This window comes from Mesoplodon bidens (genome assembly GCF_964165515.1).
Source record: "Mesoplodon bidens genome assembly, chromosome: 14".
Lineage (NCBI taxonomy): Eukaryota > Metazoa > Chordata > Mammalia > Artiodactyla > Ziphiidae > Mesoplodon > Mesoplodon bidens.
Window position 1 is genome coordinate 11,712,148 of NC_138170.1, and position 20,583 is coordinate 11,732,730.

General features: G+C 52.1%; 1 protein-coding gene across 1 annotated transcript in view; it reads left to right on the forward strand.

Moving 5' to 3' along the window:
- Window positions 1-324: 324 nt before the first annotated feature.
- PAX8 (paired box 8) overlaps window positions 325-20,583 on the forward strand; it is a 58,205-nt gene continuing 37,946 nt past the window's right edge. Inside the window, exons 1-2 of the mRNA XM_081254574.1 lie at window positions 325-378; window positions 714-821. Coding sequence (XP_081110700.1) covers window positions 797-821 — 25 coding nt within the window. The 5' untranslated portion in view covers window positions 325-378; window positions 714-796. The remainder of the gene's footprint in view (window positions 379-713; window positions 822-20,583) is intronic.

Genomic DNA, 20,583 nt, shown 5'->3' on the forward strand with positions numbered 1-20,583 from the left:
CCAGAGACCCTCATCCTCAGGCCCCGAGGCCTCCATCGCCCACTCCTCAGATCTTTCCAGGCCTGCTGAGTTAGGGTCCAGCTGCCTCCCTCTCCTCTCTCCACTGGAAACAGAAGCTCAGGCGAATGTTTCTAACTCCTGAGTCCACTCAGCCATGTCCCCCTTGCAAAATCCTCCCCTTCCTGCACCCCCCTGCACCCAGCCAGCCAATCCGCGGCCTGCGAGCCTCTCCAGACCCATCTCTCCGGGCCCTGGCGGGATAAAACCGGTCGGCGATGCCGGGTGGATGGGAACAAACTTCGGAAGGAGAGAGGCGCGGGGCCCAGGGCATCCTCGCGGGCGGACCCGGGCAGTGAAGGCCTGTGGCCGGCCGGCCAGGTAGGCCTCCCAGGGGTTGACTGGGAGAAAGGGGTGATTCGAGAAGGGAGAGGGTCCCAGGAAGCCCGGTAGCCTTTTTTCTCTCGAGTTAAACTGGCTAAGGCCGGGGCGGCAAAGGTAGAGGGCACCGGGCTGGGGTTTGGGGCTGCTCAGAGGATGCCAACGCCGGATCCTCCGGCCGGGCTCATGTGTTAGGCTGGGCTGAGGTTGGCCACACTTCACCTAAAAATCCTGCGACTCCTGCCTCGCGATGAGAGCCTCAGGGGTAGGGCCTGGCGAGGAGGTCTAAGGCAGCGGGCAGGGAGTCTCATGCCCCTGCCCCTGGGTCTGTGCAGGGCAGCGGCGTGGCGGTGGGCGCAGCGGGGACCTGCGTGAGGAAGCCCTGAGCCCTCGGCGGGCTGCGAGTGACTCCCCGGCGATGCCTCACAACTCCATCAGATCGGGTAAGGACGCGGAGTGGCCGGGACCCCCGAGCCTTCGCGTCGCCGTGCGTCCGTGCGTACGCTCGGGTCGGTGGGGCTGGGGAGCGCAGGCTCGCGGCTCACTGGACCCCGTGCGTGGGGGGCGCAGCTGGGGACGCCTCCGGCCTGGCTCTGCGCGGCTGCCGTCTCGCCGCTCTCCGGCCCTGAGGTCCCTCCCGGCCCTGCGGAGCTGCCCTCCTCAGGCCTGGGTTTCTGCGGGCCACCCGGAGCGGCGAGGACCTCTCCGTGGGGCCAGAGGGGTGTCCTTCGCGCCCCAGCCGCGTCTTGCCCGGCCCATGAGAGTGGACATCCTTCCTGCACGCTCTCAGGCCCTGCGCCGCGGCCGTGCAGGACTTGCAGCTCCCCTGCCCACGACCTCTAAGCCCTCGTCCCCGGGTGCGCGCAGCTCTTGCCCGTGGCTCCCGGGCGGGACCGTGGGCCCAGCGCACCTCTCCAGCCAAACGGAAAGGAGCCCGCGGTCCGGGGCCTGGGAGCCGAGAGCGCACTGCGGGGCTCTCGGACTTCTCTTTGCCCAGCACCGGGCAGGCGGGGACCCGCGATCGGGGCGTCCGGCCTGCGAGGACTAAGCCCCCCACGGGCCGAACTCCCCTCCCCACCGGCGCCCGGGCCCAGGCCCTTCAAAAGCGCTCAGGGTGTCCCTGGACACGACTCCCGCTCTCTCCCACCTCCTGGCCCAGGCCGGGGTGGTCTGTGCCAGGAAACAGCCGCAGGGTCGGGACCGGGCGGCGCGGTGGGCGCGGCCGACCAGGCGCTCAGCAAGTGTGGACAGCGGGCAGAGGCGCGGCCTGGCCCGCGGTGATGGATGGAGCTGGGCCGGCCGCGGGGAAGGCGATTTATGGGGCCAGGGCGCAGCGCTATCGATTTGGGCCGGTGGAGTGAGAGGAAATCAATATTCCAGATGAATTCTCGGCGAATATGAAGTCCCGCTCGGCAAACGGGACATTTGTTATAATAAGGAGGGTCGGATCGGGCGCGGCGCGCGGCTGAGATCTCAATTTAGCCCAGAACGCCGCGGGTCCGAGCTGCGCCCGCGCTGCTTCGGGTCTGGGGGCCGAGGCTCCACGGGCAGAGGCGCAGGGCCCCCCACCCCCGGCGAGCCGGTAGGTTTCTCCTTCGGGTTCGCTCTACCACCGGAGACGGAGTCAGCAGCACGCTCCCTCCCCACCCCGGTGCCCCTAGGAGACTGGGGCCACCGCAGTCCTGGCCGCCCTCTGCGGGCGCCGGGCCTCCAGGGGCGCGGAGTGGAGACCTCACAGCCCTTCCCCGGGAGCGGCGGGATCGACGATCCAGGGGACCGAGGGGAGCGCCTGGCACCCCTTACCCCGCCCCCACCCCCGCCTGGGCCCCACTCAAGCTCCTTGACCACATTTTGAGGCCAGGACCAGGTTTTAGTCCCTTAGTCTTTAGCCAAACGGGGGTATAACGAGAGACGTCAATCCCCTCGCCTCGGGATCATCAGGTCGGTCTCCGAGGCCGAGCGCACGGCGCCAGGTGCCAGATCCCACGCCAGGCTGGGTCCCGCCGCTTCTGCTGGGCTCTGGGTTCCTTTCTCACCCCCAAGCCCCAACCAACCCCCGACCTTCCCCTGACCTTTCTAGCGGTGATAGGAGTGGGTGCTCCCGGACCTCGAATTTACCGTGCTGGACCAGACCCTTTCCTCTACGTCGCTGCTCGAGAAATAAGACGATGTCACGGCCCCTTGGGTTGGCTTGATTTTGTTTTCGCTACCGATTTTCATTACAGAAGCACTCGTTAGAATAAAAGGAAAGAAAGAAGGAGAGAAAAAGGACACAATTATTTGTACTTTATTTTAAATCAGCAACAGACCCAGATGAGGAGACACAGTTTTTCCATTAGCTCTGAGGCAATTCGCCCCTGGGTTTGGGGAGGGAGCCGTCCACCCCTGGCAGGGCCTGGGACAGAGGTAATTTTCTGTCTAGAGGAGCCAGAGGGGCTTCTTCTATCTTCTCCCCAAAACAAATTAAAAAAAAAAAAACAAATCTGAGGCAGAGGGAGGATGAGACTTTCTCCTTTAATTTAATGCTAATGAAACAGAAGAAAATTGCCTAAAACACAGCTCAAAATCTTCAAGACTGTCCCCTGTTTCTTTTCTAAATCCTCTCTAGGCAAACCTGAGGGAGAGACCCTCTGTCTTTCTAATCCGTTGACACCATTGCCTATATTTAGAGCTAAATTCATAAGCTGAGCCCTCCTGTTTTTATAAGCCCATTTCTCTTGTAGGTCTTAGGGACTTCCCTCTTTTCCCCAGGCACTTCCATTTCTGAGTTCGGCTTTGCCTGGGCCTTGCCTGGAGAGCGGCCCTTGAAGCTTCCCCTGGAGCAGAATCCGGGGCGAAGGCGGCCGCGGGCCTTTTTTCGCGGGAGCGAGGCCATGCGCACTGTTTCCAAAAATCCGAGACGCCCGAGAAAAGTTTTGCGCGGCCTCTCCTCCCAGGCCGCTTTGGCTCACCCTCTGCGGCTCGCTCTCGGCTGATCTTGCTTCGCAGAGAGCTCTTTAAAGCAAGAAAATATATATATATTTAATATTATATATATATATTATATATATATATATATATTTTTTTTTTCTGGAGGGATGTGGAGAGCGAAGAGTGAATGATTCTGACCTGCCGGTGGTCAGCAATAAAATGGTCTATAAAATCTACTGGGAATTTTGTAGCATCAGGGAACAAAGATCCTCTAAAGCAAGAACGTTTTTTTAAATAGTCAGAGATGCACGAGAAAAGCCACATAAATATTAAAATGTAAACAATACTGGATCCACGAAGAAGAGAGTTTAGTAAAAAGCAAGCAGGTTGTCATTAAAAGTTATGCGCAATAACTTCCGAGAAGCCCTCTCCCTCAGCTCCTGAAACTAGGTTATTCAAGGAGTCAAAGGAGACTTTAGATCAAGGAGGAGCCTATCTCTAACTTCCTTAAATCACAGATGTAAAAGCCCTGTTCCCTCCTCTTGGTTTTAAAAAGGGGCAAAGGGAGCCACAGATCTATTTTCTGCCCAGGTTTCTTGCCTGGGTTGAAAATAAGGTCTCAGGATGAAAAACAGTCTTGAGGAACTTGAGGACCATAAAGAGGTATTGGGGTTCCTCAATTCATCTTTGTTTCAAGATGGTCCGTCCTCCCACCCTCCTCAATACAAGTTAATTAGGAGATAATTTAGCTACCTTGTGAATTAGTTTTAAGATAAGTATCTTTTCAAGCTTTGTCACTTTAATTGCCCTACTGATTGATAAGAAGTAATTATTTCTAATTGACACTTTTTGATGTTTATTGGAAGCATTTATTTGGGACATTTTGGGGGTGGAAGGAAAGTTAATTAATTTTATCCGTCTGTACCCGAAAGGATTCTACTTAATTTTGCTGAAGAGGACAAAGGAATTGTAGGAAAACAACACAAAAATCAATCTCGGAATTTTAATTATTAAGAGATATTTTGGTTCAAAGGAAAGCATCTACTATTATAATAACATGTCAAAACTTTCTATTTATGACCTCAACTCTTGAATTTTAATGTGGCACATGTTTTATGGGTATGCATTTTCCCAGGGATATACTCCTGATCCCTTTATATGCTGACTTCATTTTGGAGGTTACTCAGCTTTGTAATTAATTTTTGTGAATAGTGAGATCAGTAGAACTCAGTACAGTCAGAATAAATGCCATCCCTTTTTTGTTAAGAGCTAACTGTAAGAAAGATTTACTAACAGTCATCCTTGTTCTGTAATTATTGATAGAGTTGGGTATAAAGGTGAAACTTTACTTACAGTGACATGCCTTTTCATACCTAAACCTCAAACCTCGGAGTAAACAGTTTAATCATTCACATCCTCCAGAATGTGTTACCGTGAAAGAGAAAGAAGGGGAAGACTAAAGGGAAAAAGAAAGACACTGAAAGGAGGCCGTGGGGGAGGGGAGGAGAGAGGGCAAGAAGGTGGCTGGAGAGAAAAAAATGAAAGAACTTATTTCAGAAATGACGGTAGCCAGGTGCATGGCAACTTTGCCATTCATTATAAGGAAATCAAAATGCTACCTCAAAACATGTCCTTTGGAATGCGATCTCAAGCCGCCCCTAACCATCACTGGAACCCCCCAATTTTCTATGCATAAAAATGGCAGGATCTTTGGGGACCAGCTGGTCTGGATTTGGGGTATCTAGATGTCAAAGTTTGGATTTGGTGTCCATGAAAAGGAAGCAAGAAAATACACATTGTCCGCTGGCGGCTTAAAAAGAGATTCAAGTTTGTTTATTTTTATTGTTCAAGCCCCTGTGATCTTCATTCCTAGTTGTGTACCCACAAGTCTTTTCGTGGATTGACTTGTGACTCACTGACATAGGAAAACATTTCCACATTAACCCAAAGTGGAGACACACGCTCCCGCACACCCATGCACGCCTGACATCAGAGCAGCGCCATCGGACAGGACGCTCTCCTGTGCCCGTTTCTTCAGCCAGTGACTGTTTCCATCATTTATGTATAAAATCTTGTCTGCTTTTAATGATGTTTCTCCCAGATTACGTGGAGCTGCAAGAATGAGGAAACATTTTAAATGAAAAAGAAATTTAAGACGTACAAACAGCAGATAATATCGCATACCAACCTCACTATTAGTGAAACTGAAAAAAATATATAAATAATGCGAAAAAAAAACCCAGCGAGGGAGAGTTTAGTAATGGAAAATTCCCCCACAATTAAATGAAACAGTAATTTAGTGGAGATATGCCTGGATGAATTAGCATTTATTAATTGGTTCTCCTAAAAACAATTTGTGTGTGTGTTTGGGGGGGGGAGTGTTTAAAGTATGGATTTTTTCATGGGAAAAGTTCCTCAAATATTCATATCGAATTATGTAGCGATCTCAGTCTATTTTGTGAAAAATCCCCATTCTCTCACTGGCGAATTTCACCTGCACACGGGGAGGGTGGGGGTAAGGGAGAGGAACCCCCCTTTAGATCAAAAGAAGGAAGCTGGTTCCCTCTTCTCTTGGGACATTTCCAGGCGTGAAACCAGTTGGCAGAGGCGGCTATGCTTAGGAACATCCAAACCGGGTCCTGAGGAGGCTTCCAGGTGACCCGTCTCCTCTGGGACACAACTGACGGAGGCAGAGGAAGCTGCTTTGTGGCTGTGCCCCTCCCCACCCCAGCTTGCTCCAGCATCCTTTGCCAGCTCAGGCAGGAACTGCAGTTTGTAATCTCAGCAAGGAGCTTGCTAGGGTTGACTGGTGCGGGGATGTGTTTACTTTCTCTCGCCACAGTTGGTCTGTCTTCAGTTCGAAGCATTTTAAAGCCGCTCCATTTATCAATCCGAGAGGTGCCGACTTCTCAGTTGCGTTGAGAAAGCTTTGAGCTCCGAGGTTCTGAGTACGCTAAGATCCAAAAGATAAAAGACACAATTTCGTTTAAGAAGAAGAAGAAAAAAAAAAGATGATCTTAAAAGGAGAGGGCAGGGGACTGTGCCCCCATTTCAGATGGCAGTTTGCTTTTGTTTTAGTTGAGACTTGAGGAAAGACGGAGTTACCAGCCCCCAGGAGCCCGCACTCCCTTCAGAGGTAGATCTTGGGGGTATAATGCACTCTCTAAAAAGAAGAGAATGCAGTCTCAAGTCAGAGCTCTTTGGGGGAGTGATTCTTTCTGGAGCACCTTTGCCCAGGTTCTTTTGGAGACAGGGCTAAAAGACAGCCTGCTTAGGAAGTGTGTACAATGCCTGCTTCCAGCAGAGGTGCTAGGTGTTTCTCTTTGGGGGAAAGAGGACAAAGAAATCCAGTCCAAGGGTCTCCTGGTTCCTGAAAACTTCACCCTCCCAGGCCAATCCCAGTTTCTCCAGTCCACAGTCAGTGACCCTGGGATAGAGTTTCTGGGTCAGGATAGAGTGGGCAGGGGTATCCACCCTTCCTTATGTATCTGCGGTCGTGGCACTTTTAAGTAGATCTTTGACCATTTGTAATTATGTCCTGAGGTCCAGAGTTAGGGCTGACACGCCTGTTCGGGTTTCTGAAAACCCCTCCAGACCTCTCCCTTGGCCAGGTGGCCCAGATGAGCACATGTCTCTTACCTGGACTATGGATCAGAAAAATCTTCATGGGAACGTTTCTATTTTAAACCCACAATTCATGTCACTGAGTCTGGGCTTTCCCTTGACTGGGACTCCTTCCCCAGGAAGAACAAAGGGCCGGGGTGGAACCCAGCGTCTCCTTGCTGAGGCATGTCCAAGATGAAGGGGAGGGAAGTTCAGGAGTCCCCCAGGGATATACGGGTCCTGTTTCTGTGTTAATGCCTGAGGATCCTCCCATGGTCCCGAATGCCATATAAAATGCCAAGGATTGCCAAGGCTCAGCACAGGCAGCCCACAGCCACTCCAGCTCTGCTCATGCCACGTTCATATCCAAAGACAGAGACCCAATACACAAAGTGCTGGGCACACCCTGGCACTTAGTGAGCCCTCGGTAAATGGAAGCTCTGATTTTTATCTCCAAGGGCTATTACAGGTATGGGATTCTGCTGGGAGAGGGCACATCCACTGTCTCATTTAATTCTCAGGAGTCTACCAGGCAGGTTTGTTATGGACGTTTTTACAGCAGAGGAGAGAACGGATGCTCAGTGAGCCTGATCTGACTCCAGCGCCCCCCTTCCCAAAGTCCAGCTCATCAAAACTCCCTGCAGCACTAGATGGGTTCACGCTTGCAGCTCCATTGGGAACTCGGGCCGGCATCCTTGGTGAGGAGGCTCAAGGGCTCCTACCGATAGCAACAGGTAGGGCCTTCAGTCTGTCAGCTTGGTTTCTTCATCAGTGTCCCTAAGGCTCCAGCTCAATGAAAACAGGCTGTCTCAGTCTTCCCATCTGCAAAATGGGAGCAGTGGTCCCTATCTGGTGTCCCTCCTGGAGGTCCTGTGAGGTGGAAGGAGATGGTCAGCCACTAGAAAAGGCAGAGAGAGGGAGCTTTCTTTCAACACATCCCCCCAGGCTGCTGTGTTTCCACCTGCACCCAAAAAAAAGCAGTTACCCACAGGCACCTCAATAAATTGTAAGCCAGCGGGTATACTATACTCCCTTGGTATCTCCAAACCACACTGGGCCTCCCTGACTGGGTACATTTCAGAGACTTTGGAGTTAGTGGGTGTGATGGAAACAGCTCCAGAGTTACTGGGAAGACCCGCCCGTGAAGTCAGGGGCTGTCCCCAGGTGCCCCATCCACAGGCAGCCAGTGGGGAGCATTTCCCCAAGTTTAGGTTCATTCCCTCTGCTGCTTCCTGGGGATCCCTCTCACTCAGGGGTTCAAAATCAAGTCGTCGGCTCCTTTGGCGCCTCGGCTGAGGTTCCACTTGTACCAGTACCTGGAAAGGGGGTAAATTTTCATGTTGCCCCTTTAGGCTGTGGACAGTCGCCCCCCAGCTCCTGGCTGGTTGCATTTCTTGGATGCAAACCCATCTTTGATTTAAGCGGAGAAAGTGATGGAGAGAGGAAGACCACTTTTTCCCTCCCTTCTTTTTAAACTGTTCTTTCTTCTCCTGTCCTCAGCCCCAGTGCTCATCCGTGTTCTCTTCTGCACTTGTTTCCCTAAGTGGCCTTGGCGTGACCTGAGTCATTAGTGCTAATTAGTCCACTGCGACTGTATTGTTGCTGTCAGACGAGCACAGCAGAGGAGTCGGGAGCTGGTTGGGTGATGCATTTCAGAGAAGCAGCTTAATCTACCGTTGTCGTGTGAACTGCGTGTTCGCCCACTGTATGTGTTGCGTTTGATTCCTCAGCTTCTCTGGGAGAACTATTATTCCTGGGATCAACTCAGGGGCGGCCGTGAGGCATCAAGGGGGCGAGAGACTTTTGAAGTCACTGTGAAGCCAGGCCCTGCGGCCACCTCTCCATCTCTGCAGGCGGCAGGAGGGGCTACGCCTCAGAGGCTTTGCCGGTGAACCAGACCTTGCTGCTTTCTCCCTGTGTGATGTTAGGCGAGTCAGCTGTCTCTCTGGGCTTGAGTTTCCTCTGCATAAAACACGGGGATATTGCAGGGTTTCTAGGAAATACTGAAAGTGAAACCAGTATCCTCCCCTGGCACATAGCAGCTGCTCAAGAATTTTTCCCTGCTCCAGAACAGGGGTCCCTAGGGAGGAGGATCTCCCAAAATCCTCCAGCACAGATGTCCAAACCTTACACTGTCTCAGTATTTCCTCTGAAACTCTCCATTAGGAGCTTGAAAACCAGCGTCAAAATTTTGCTCCAGTTAAGATTTAGGACAGACCTTTTAATATTCCACCCGGATAAAATAATAGGCTTAAAACCTAGGGGTGTTGGATTCAATGAAAGAATTCATGGGAAGTGCTGACTCAGAGCCCTGGGGCTATGATCACCTGCTACGTCAGCCCAGTCTGGAAAAGGATTCCTTATTCCATTTTACCAGAAAACCCAATCCCAGGGGAAACAGTAGGCTCACGATAGAATGGGCTGCCCGTGGACTTTATGTTGGAATCCAGAACATTCTAGGGTTTTGGTAGAATTGGTCTTAGGAAAGATGAGCTGGAGTGGGCATGCATCTATGTTATGTGTGGAGCTGAGACAGGACCACAGGGAGATGTGCCTTGTGTACGGGTTCTTAACTGACACAGAACCATATGTCTATTGAAAAAAAATAAAAATCCACAAATCTTCTGTCTTCTTCCCTCTTCTCTCTCCTTCCTTCCAGCCCCACCCCTACCTCCTGTCTTATATTTTCCAACTTTGTGTAGTAATCCAGCTTTGGCATGATAGCAAACCCTGGTTGACATTTAAAAGCCTGGCATTAGCTGAGCACCAAATCCCTGCCTCCAGCTCTGTTTTGCTCTTTCCCTTGAACCTGAGATTGTTCTTGATGACTGTCGAAATGGAGGTGGCAGGAATGGGGTGATCTCCTGACATGTCCTCGGGTGCCTGGCTGTGACTTCCAATTGGAGGAAGAGGCTGGGAGGGAGGATGCTGGGGCAGGAGAGGAGCTGGAGTCCAGCTGGAATCTGAGGGTGAGCGGTTTCATTCAATTTCACAGACCCTCACGGATGCCACCTGCTGTGTGCAGGGCATCACACCAGTGATGGTGGCATCCACTGCCAGGTTATTCCAGGTAAATGACAGGGGTGAGAGGCGCCTTCTCAGGGCAGGGAGCTGAAGTCTTGTGATTCCCTTTCAAAGGCAGCAGACCCACAGCGCCAAGAGGGGAAATAATCAGACAAAACAATTCAGTAACGGGACGAGGACTGCAAACTAACAACCCAGGTGGTGGGAGCACCAAAGGTCACTTATCACCAGCAGCCGCCCTGCCACTACCATGTGGACACCAATAACAGATAAAACTCATCAGGCCTTCTGGAGTCTGGTTGATCCCTGGAGCACTCACTGTTCCAGAAAGGCAGCAGGTGAGGCTGTATTGGATCAGCCAACTCCACGATGGTCTACACTGGGGCTCCAAATGTCTGGCAAAATGTTGCAGAATTGTAGGTGTAAGTGCCGTGGAGATCTGCCCACTTGGGCCAAGTCAGAACCCTTGCTGGACCCATCCAATGCTTAATCCCCGTGTCTCCAGAGATTTGCAGACTTTATAAGACGTCTCCCTTTAGACAGTGTGACAAAGCCTGTCTATACTATATGTATTCAGTGATACACTTTCCAAACACTTGAATCCTCATATTAAGAAAGTTATGTTTTCATTTATATGTGGAAGCTAAAAAAAAATAAAGCCTTCCAGTCCCCTTGTTCTCTGGTGATATGACAATGCCCCAAAGATCCAGAGCCCTACAAGCCCCCTGTCTCCTGCTGGCCTCAGAGCTGGTTGGACAGGTACCCCCAACTGAGACAGACCTGCCCTGGGGCCTCGGGATTCACCCTCTTGTGAGTGTCCCCCTCTTCATAGTCTTGCTCGCAGCCACACAGACACTGCCCTGATTGCTTTGTCACAGTTGCTTTCCTCGGAGCCTGGCTGGGTCGGGTTGGCTGGAAGGCGTCCACCTCTCCGGGAGAGCCCAGGCAGGAGTGCGTCATGCCCCCGCCCACACGGCTCTCTGTCCCCGCCTCCCTGGAAGTCACTCTCTGTCCCGCCGTGTACACGCAATTGCACACAGCATTGCACACAGCCTTCTATGGTTTGCAGACTGTTTTGTGTGTGTTCATCGGTCTGCCCCGTGTAGATGTTGCCCATCTTGAGGCCCGGGAGCCTCTTCCCCTGCTGGATGGAGGTGGCTGAAGAGGTGGGGCCTTGAGAGTCCAACACATGTGGTTTTGAATTGCCATTCAACCACGTGCACCCGTGTGACCTCAGGAGCCGTTTCCCTCGCTGGTGAAGTGGACCCGTGGTCCCTGGCTCAGCGGGCTGCTGGGAGGCCCAACGGACCTCATGTCTGTGATGCACACGGCCTAGCCATCCTCAGCCCGCCCTGCTCAATGCCACCTCCCCCTAAAACCTTCCTGGATTCCTTTCCTCCTCCCCAAGGTCCCTAGTACTTTATTTTTATGGCATGTCTTGCAGCCTACTTTGTGTAGGAATGTTCATCTCCGTGCCTCTCACCTTCTAGACTTGAGGATCACGTGTCACAGGAGCCTTATAGGTTTCATTACACCAAGTAGTCTACCTAGACCCGGAGTTGTTCAAGGCCAGAAAAGGTGAGGTCCTGACACCACATTTTACCAACAAGGAAACTGAGACCGGGAGAGCTGTGCCTTGCCCCAGACCCCATGAGTATAACCAGGGCTCTCTGAGACAGGGTACTGCCTTTCAGTGGGTGGCACGGGGTAGAGGGAAGGCTGACCCAGGCGGATGAGAAGGGGTCCCTACAGCTGCTGACGGAAATGGCAAAGCCCAGTAAGAACTGCCCAGACACAAGTGCACACACATATACACTCATACACACACTCAAACGTATGCATACACATACACAACACACACTTCCATACACACCAACGTACAGAGATACACTCTCACACATTCACACATAACCAAGGCTGGGTCAAGGGTGAGGCACAAAGCGACCCAGAGTGCAAAATTTAAGGAGCCCCCCACTCTCGGACTCATTAAGGGGCAGGATAGGCCCTGAAAGTAAGCGCCTCCTTAAATTTTGTACCCTGGATGCCTGGCTGTCCTCACCCTGGTCTGCGTTCTGTGATACACACACCCACCTACCCAGTTACACCCACATTCATACACACGTGGGTGACGTGTAGTCACACACACACACATGCACATGTGAATACAAAACTCACCCTCTCACACACATAAACACACGCGTGTGCACAGAACACTGTTCTTGGTCTGGGGGTGATAAAAAAGGCGGCCAAAGAAGTCCATACTCTCAGACACCCCGAGAGACACAGCCATGAAATTATAGGAGCAGCTGATGATCCCGGACTGAGTCCACGACACTGGACATAGTAGGGAAAGCAAGGTCCCAGAGATCCGGAGCACCTGCTCTGTCTGGGGAATCAACTGTAGTCGGTCTAGCATGGGGTCACTGACTTGTGACCTCCCTGTTCTTGAAACCTATGGTTTGAGGTCTGGGCAGAGAAACTCCCTGTCCAGCCATGACTCCTGCAGACCCCCCACTTAAGTTATGGGACGTCGGTAGCCATGGGGCCCGGCAGAGACCTTGTTTTCAAATGAGACCCAGGGACATGTCACCTCTCTGGCCAGTGTGGGAGCTACTGGCAACGCTTGGGCTCTGGGGTTTATGGTGACTCTTCCCAGATGGGGACAGTGTTACCAAGAGGGCAGACAATAGCAGCAGGACTTGCCTGTTCTAGAATCTGGCCTCTTGGTCCACCGAGGATTAAAACATGGAAGGCAGGTGGCTGAGGGCTGTCACCAGTGGGATCCTCTGCTCAGACCACGGGAATGTCCTCGCTCCGAATCCCCGGGAGCCCTGCCCAGGGTCTTTAGGAACATGCACGCCCGTGCACTAAACCCACGGGGGAAATGTGAGCAGGAACCGCAGTCTTGTGGACACACAATGCCATGCTTGTTGCAGCACTGCAGGAACTGATCATTACAAACAACGGGGTGCATCAGGAATACTTTGTGCATTTGATCAACAAATACTTGTATAACTTGCATAAATCATTGATTCTCAAACAATGTTTTCCTGCCTAGCGGGCAGAGGTGCCCACTCACTGATATAGTGAAACAGAGTAATGGTGGCAGGAAAAAGTACATTTGTGGATAAAATACCTTTGAGCTAAAGGTGTATTTTTTTCCCCTATATGATGGCCACTACCGCATGTTTTCCTTAGGACCTAGGATTGGATTTAGCAGCACATTCTGATTTTCACTATATTGAGCTTACTGTTTTGTGGTGTTCTCGGCAGAACAGTTTGTGGGACCCTCCAGGTGCCCTGTTCCCTGGGAACAGCTGGACTGCAAGTGAGGCTGGAATTGCCTGATGTCCACATAGTGGCTGTGATGCCCCAATTCTGTGAAATGATGAGGTCCCCATGCCTGCGTCAGGAGGCATCCGGAGCATTTCCATCGTGGAGAATTTACGTTGCCACCATCCAAAGAAAGGAGCCACATCCCTGTGTCCCCTCCTCTCATCTGTACGTTCCCGACAAACCCCCTTCTTCCCAGGCACATGGTCCAATATAGCACGTGAGCGTCAGTCATTTAAGGAACCCAGTTGCTTTGTGGGTTGTAAAGACATACACAGAAAAGGTGGGCTACTGGATCCGGGTCTCCTGTCACTCAGCTTCACTGGGCCTGCATCCACTCGCCCATCACACTCTGAGCAGTTGCTCCTTTGTCTCATTCTCAGCTTCCTTCGTGCACACCTAGAGCCGTAACACCTCTGCCTGAGATTTTCTCTGAAGATCCTGTCACCTCTGAAATTTCCATCCCAGTCACATGTCTTATTCAGCTCAGGCTGTTATGACAAAATGCCACAGACTAGGTGGATTAAAATATAGACATTTATTTCTGAAGCTCTGGAGGCTAGAAGTCCAAAGTGAGGGTGCCAGCATGGTCAGGTTCTGATGAGGGCTCTCTCCCTGGCTTGCAGACAGCTGCCTTCTCGCTGTGTCCTCATATGGGCTTTCCTCAGTGCATGAGCCTGGAGAGAAAGAGAGCTCTGGTGTCTCTTCCTCTTCTTATAAGGGCACTAATCCCATCATGAGCATCCCACCCTCATGACCTCCTCTAACCTTAATCAACTCTCAAAGGTCCTACCTCCAATTACTATCGCAGTAAGGGTTAAGACTTCAACGTATGAATTTGGGGGATACAAACATTCAGCCCATAACACCAGCCATAGAAATCATGATTTATCTTTCTCCAACTCAGATGTGCAGACCACTTGGTCCACTATCCAGAGATGCTACTATTCCCTGCCCTCTACTGTCCTGTGATGAACCTGTCTCCTCTCCTCCTGGCCTCTTTCTCTCCCAAGTGGGTGCTCCATCTGGACGCTGTGCCTGCATCACCTCAGGTTTTACTCCAGCTCCTAAGGAAGCACCGGGTGTCCCTTTGGTCTCTGGCTCTAACTCCCTGGCACACCTGCACCAGCCTGGCAGTGCCCAGTGCACGTCTCTCAATGCACCCCCTCAACCATGCTCAGTTACTTCCAGTTCTTATGACGTGCTCTCCCCAGTCATGCATCCCCTGGCCACAGAAGCCTGGAGTTCTGACTCCAAGTTGTCTCAAAGGGCATCATTCCCCTAATATTCAGTTCAGTAAGTAAACATCCACCGAGCCCTTCGGTATGGCAGGCATGGAGTTAGGCTTTGGGGTTACAGGGATCAAGAGACCATGCTTCTGCTTTCATGCTGACATTCTAGAGAGAGAAGAAAGCAAATTGGACTTTTAGCCACAAGTGGGGAGAGAAAAGAAAGGTTTCAGTCTAGCGAGACACAAAATGCTGAGCTAGTGGGAGAGGGAGACAAGCTGGGCTGTGAGTAGGGTGGGGTAGGGGGAGCCTGACCTGAGACAGGGGACCCAGGAGGGACCAGCAGGGGCAGAGACGTGACATCCTAGGAGTGTGGGCAGGTTCCAGGGCCCAGGGTCCTGGAAACACGGGGGACAGCAATAGGAAGACAGTTGGGGTTCAGACACACTGTGGGGGACTTGGACCAGAGAGGCCAGATGAAGAGGTCCTCTCTAACCCTGCCATCAGGAAGCCTGGGTCAAGTACACTCAATGTGCATGTGGCGGGGCTTTTTGCTCACTGTGCGTGGAAACTGCCGTCCTCAGCCAGCTCGCCTTCACACTTCCCTTGTCGCTGACTTCCGTATTCCTCTTAGTTCTCTTGCTAGAGCTGTGTACCCACTGACTCTGTCCTCTTTGGGCTTTGTGGTGCTTTTATTGAGTGGAACAACTTAGCAATAATCTGTGATTGCTAGATGATTCACATTATCAAAATGTTCTGATTTCCCGCCTTTCCCCGCCCTGTTCCAGAGAATCTGAGCCTGGTGATTTTCCGAAATAATCTTAGAGTCCTGCTTGCCCTTCCTCTTAATCCAATCATTAACAGGCGTTTGTGGGCAAACCGCTGGTGTACAACCCGAGAAGTTTCGATCCCACCCCCCCACCCTATTTCCCACTATTTCCGTATGCAAACCCATGTTCCAGCTAAGTAGTCTTGTTTCCAAAACACACCATGTACATCACCACCTCTGTGCCTTTGCCCCTTCAGTGGCAGCTGCCTGGAACATCGTCCCCATCCCCACCCCCTTGACAAAGCCCTGTTCAGGTTCTATTTCCTTAACCAGACCCTCTCTGATACCCTCACTTTTTTTTTTTTTTTTTGCGGACGCTGGCCTCTCACTGTTGTGGCCTCTCCCGTGGCGGAGCACAGGCTCCGGACGTGCAGGCTCAGCGGCCATAGCTCACGGGCCCAGCCGCTCCGCGGCATGTGGGATCCTCCCGGACCGGGGCACGAACCCGTGTCCCCCTGCATCGGCAGGCGGACTGTCAACCACTGCGCCACCAGGGAAGCCCTACCCTCACTTTTAATGACCTAGTGAGGGCTCCATAAATCTCCATGATGGTAGTTTTCACATAATTCTCCAATAACATGTTTCACTGTCTTACTAGTTAACCTAACTTGTACACTTGAATTTTGTAAATGAAGTTTTCCCGACAAGAAGCACACTTGATCTTTTCCCATGATATTGCTATAACTACTCTTATTTTCTTTATAATAAGTGGTCATTATGGGACTGAGGAAAGACGGAGAGAAGCCATTTAGGGAAACCGAGGCAGCCATCAAGGCCTGAGCTGCCCCACCGGGATGCCTCCCTGGTCCTGGGGCATCTTGCTGGCCTGGGCTCCAATACAGGGTAGCAAGGCTGGGCAGAAGTGACCACTGGGGGTGGCAAACACTGGCAGGCCTGGGCAAGACTCACCTGGTAGCGGGCCTTCCCGGTGGACACTGGGTTTCAGCTTGGCAGGGTGGTTGACCAGATTTAGGATCCATCTGTGAGGACCAATAGTTACAAGCTTCTGTAGATTGGGAATAAAATTCTCCAAACATGGGGCTTCCCTGGTGGCGCAGTCATTGAGAGTCCACCTGCCGATGCAGGAGACACAGGTTCGTGCCCCGGTCCGGGAGGATCCCACATGCCGCAGAGCGGCTGGGCCCGTGAGCCATGGCCGCTGAGCCTGCGCGTCCGGAGCCTGGGCTCCGCAGCGGGAGAGGGCACAACAGTGAGAGGCCCATGTACCACAAAAAAAAAAAAAAAAAAAAAAAAAAACTTCCCCAAACAATATCTGGCACTCAGTAGGTACATGCTAGATGCTTAATAAATATTTGCTAAACGAAAGAACCTTTTTGAAAGTTAGCTTTATACAAATATTTCTCAAGTGTGGTCTCTAGCATCAGAAGCTCCTGGAACTCTGTTAAGCAATGTGGGGTCCTGGAATCTGCATCCTTCACAGGCTGCCTGTGATTCTGCTGTAGATCAGCATGGGAGAACCACAGATCTGGAGTCAGCCCACCTTGAGTCCCAACCAGAGGTCAATCCCACGTGGAGTCTCTCATGCCAGCCTTCTGAAGAGACAGCCCTTCTCCCTGCCCAGCACCCCCTCCACCCAGAGATTTCCCATGTGGCAGTAGACAGGAGTGGGTCGGACTCAGGTGCAGTCTCGGGTCTGCTCATAACTGGCTGTGCAGAAGCCATTAACCTTCCAAGATGGTGTCTTCATCCACAAGATGGGTTCAAAGTGCCAGGCCCTCCCCCTGCCATAGAATGATGGTGAAGATCCATCCCCGATACAGCCAAGGCCCAATGGATATTTGCTGAATTGAATTTCAGAATCACTTACCTAACAGCACTTTGAAAGGGCACCGCAAATGTTGGGTGAGTTCATAACCAACCTTTAGACTGGATCCAGACAGTGCGTGAAAGGAGGAGAAGCCTGGAAGTCCTGGCGGACTTGCGGGAAACACGGCCTGGCTGGGCAAGGGTGATGGACGCCTGCAGGGAGCTTTGCTGTTTCATGTGTTGATGCTCTTGCATTAAAGGAGAATTTGCCACTTGATGGAAGGATCGGGAACGGAGCAGGACGGCGGCTCTGTGGGAGGATGGCGGTGTCAAGGGAAGCAGGTGCACCTAGAGAGGGTCAGATGTTAGAAAGCAATTGCTCTCTGCCTGTGACCGAGCCTGCCTTATACTGGAAAGTCACTTGGAGGGGCGACCAGGCATCCAGGAGAGGAGCCCAAGGGGGCTTCCCCAAGCCTCCTGTGCCCAGCTCTGAGCTAGAACTTCATTAATCTGTGCAGGTGTTTGCTGGGGCTGCCGTAACAAAGTACCACAAACTAGGGGGCCACACAACAGACATGTGTTGTCACAGGGCTCTGGAGGCTGGAGGTCTGAGAACAAGGTGTTGGCAGGGTTGGTTCCTTCTGAGGGCTGAGAGGGAGAATCTGTTCTGTGCTCCCCTAGTGTCTGGTGATATGCTGGCCGTCATTGGTGTTCCCTGGCTTGGGACAGCATAACTCCAGTCTTCACGTAGCATTCTCCCTCCCTGTGTGTCTCTCTCTGTGTCCAAATTTCCCCTTTTAAAAGTTCACAGCCACATTGAATTAGGGCCCACGCTAATGACCCCATCTTAACTCGAGCATCTGCAAAGACCCTATTTCCATATAAGGTCACATTCCGAAGCACAGGGGCTTAGGACTTCCACGTGTGAGTTTTGGGGGACTCAGTTCAATGCATAACAATCTGAGTGCTGCAGGTGGTGGGTCTAGCTCAGTCCCCCACTTAGCCCTTTAGCTGCTTTGGGTCCGAGTAACACTAGCTGTAGAAGCCCTGGTTTGGGGCTGACAGAGAGAGGAGAAGCGACACGTGTTCTTGAGAGCCTTTCTTGTTTCTCACAGCCCCATGCTTCCACAGAGGAAGGGACTCTGCTTCCCAGACCCAGAACCCCCAGAAAAGAGCTTCAAGACTGGGTTCGCCACAGAAGAACATCAAATGACAAGCAAACTGATAAGAGGATCAGGACTCTTGCAGGGTGTGCCTGGGCTCGGAACACATTCTATCCAATCCCCACCACCGTTTTCCTTCACTGTGGCCAAGATGGCCCCAGTTGAGATGGCACTGAGGTCCCAAAGGGCCCCCCTGGGATGTGGAATGAATGGGAACTTGGGTCAGAAAATGTGAGCTCTGCCCGGCTCTGCCATGAAGTGAGTCTGTGGCATCAGGCAGGCGGCCTCCCCTTCCTAGCCAGGGACCCTCTCAGACATGCCCCGCAGCCTTGCACACGTACACGTCCCCTCAATCGTCCATCATCAGAACATCTCTCTCCACTGTCATGCAGGTCACGCACAGCCCGAGGGCCCATTGTGTGCCACGTCCCTCGTCTTTCTACAGGTGGCCTCAGGGCCACCCCCTGGGAGTTTCCTCCATGGAAAGTTGCCCAAAGTCCCCCCACAAAGCTATATCTGCACCCCCTTCTGGTAGCTCCTGGCCTCTATTCCCAGACCTGAGGGCAGTCCCGCAGGTGTGGATATTAGGACTAAAGGGACAGTAGACATGATCTGTGCCCTTCAAGCCGGATGAAGAAACTGAGACACAGACAGGAGGGTCCCAGAGTGGGCAGGACCCAGGTCTCCTAGCTCTCAGCCTCCCACACCCCGTTTCCTCCCTGAAACCACAGCCTACAGGCTGAGCCTGCTCTGCTGTGCCTTCCTGTTTCTCAGGCAGCCTTGAGTGGCTTTTAGAGTGTATCTGCTTTGCTACCATGCCTGGTTCTGGGGAACCACCTGTCGACAGGTGTGGTAGCCACCGATATGCAGTTTTTTGTCACAGATTTTGCTCAGTGTGTCGGGCTCACAAGAGCAGCTGTTCTTCATTTGTTCCTACCTGTTTGGCTCCACAGGGTGGCCAGGCCCCCCTCCTGCCCCCGCCCCAGGCCTGAGGGCTCCATACCCACCACACACACACACTCACACACACACACAACACACTCACACACACACAAGGACAGGAACAGACATACACACACACAGGGACAGGAACAGACACACACACTCACACACACACACTCACACACACAAGGACAGGAACAGACACACACACAAGGACAGGAACAGACACACACACACACAGGAACAAACACACACGCGCAGGGACAGGAACAGACACACACACACAGGGACAGGAACAGACACACACACACATACACACAGGGACAGGAACAGACACACACACGCAGGGACAGGAACAGACACACACACTCACACACACACACACACACGCAGGGACAGGAACAGACACACACAGGGACAGGAACAGACAAACACACACACACACACAGGGACAGGAACAGACACACACACACACAGGGACAGGAACAGACACACACACAGAGGGACAGGAACAGACATACACACACACACTCATACACACAGAAATGTGCACACACACCCCATGGGTATTCCATGGGCTTGTGAAAAGAATTGAAGGAGATAGTGCTTGTGAATGGATTTTAATATTTTAAGGTTCTATAAGGTGCCAGGTGTGATTAACCTGTAAGTTTCTCAAGGGCAAGCACGCTGTCTTCTAGTCAGAAGCCATCTCCCCACATACATGTAGCCTGGAATATTATTAGACATAGAGTGGGAGCTCAGTGAATTGAAATCTAATGAACTGAAAATTGCTTTAATATAGAATCATTAAAACAATAAACAGCATTAATATCCGCAGGCCTCTGACCCCAGGGGGAGGGGAAGGCACAGCACAGTGATTCGTGCAGATGCTGGGCTTCCAAGGGCAGGTTCAGTGGGTGCTGACCTCCTGCCTCATGCCCACTCTCCCCCAAATGCGGGGGCCCTGGCCCCTCCCACTGCAGCCCCGGGTGCGTGATGCCAGGAGTCTGGAGGCATCTAAGAGGCTCCGTGGGAGGGAAGGAGCCAAGAATGACCTCTAGGAAACCTCCAGAAAGCACCGGCAAGTCCCATTTGCAGCCTTTGACTGGAAGTTCGCGTTTAATCAGTTAATTCATGCTTTCAATACGTATTTATTGACCATCTAATGAGAGGACATAAAACTCTGGGCAATCACCAGAGGAACTTTTTTAAAAACACAGACAGCATGCCAAGAGATTATGGTTGACGTGACCGAGGTGGAAAGTTTCTGAATGCCCCCAGGAAGCACCACTCTCCTCTCCGCGATGCAAGCTTATACGGTCAGATAGGACACTGCACCTGCCCTCGAGGAGCTAGGCGTCCAGGGCACAGGCAGAGCCCTAGCCCCAAGAAAGGCCAATAACGA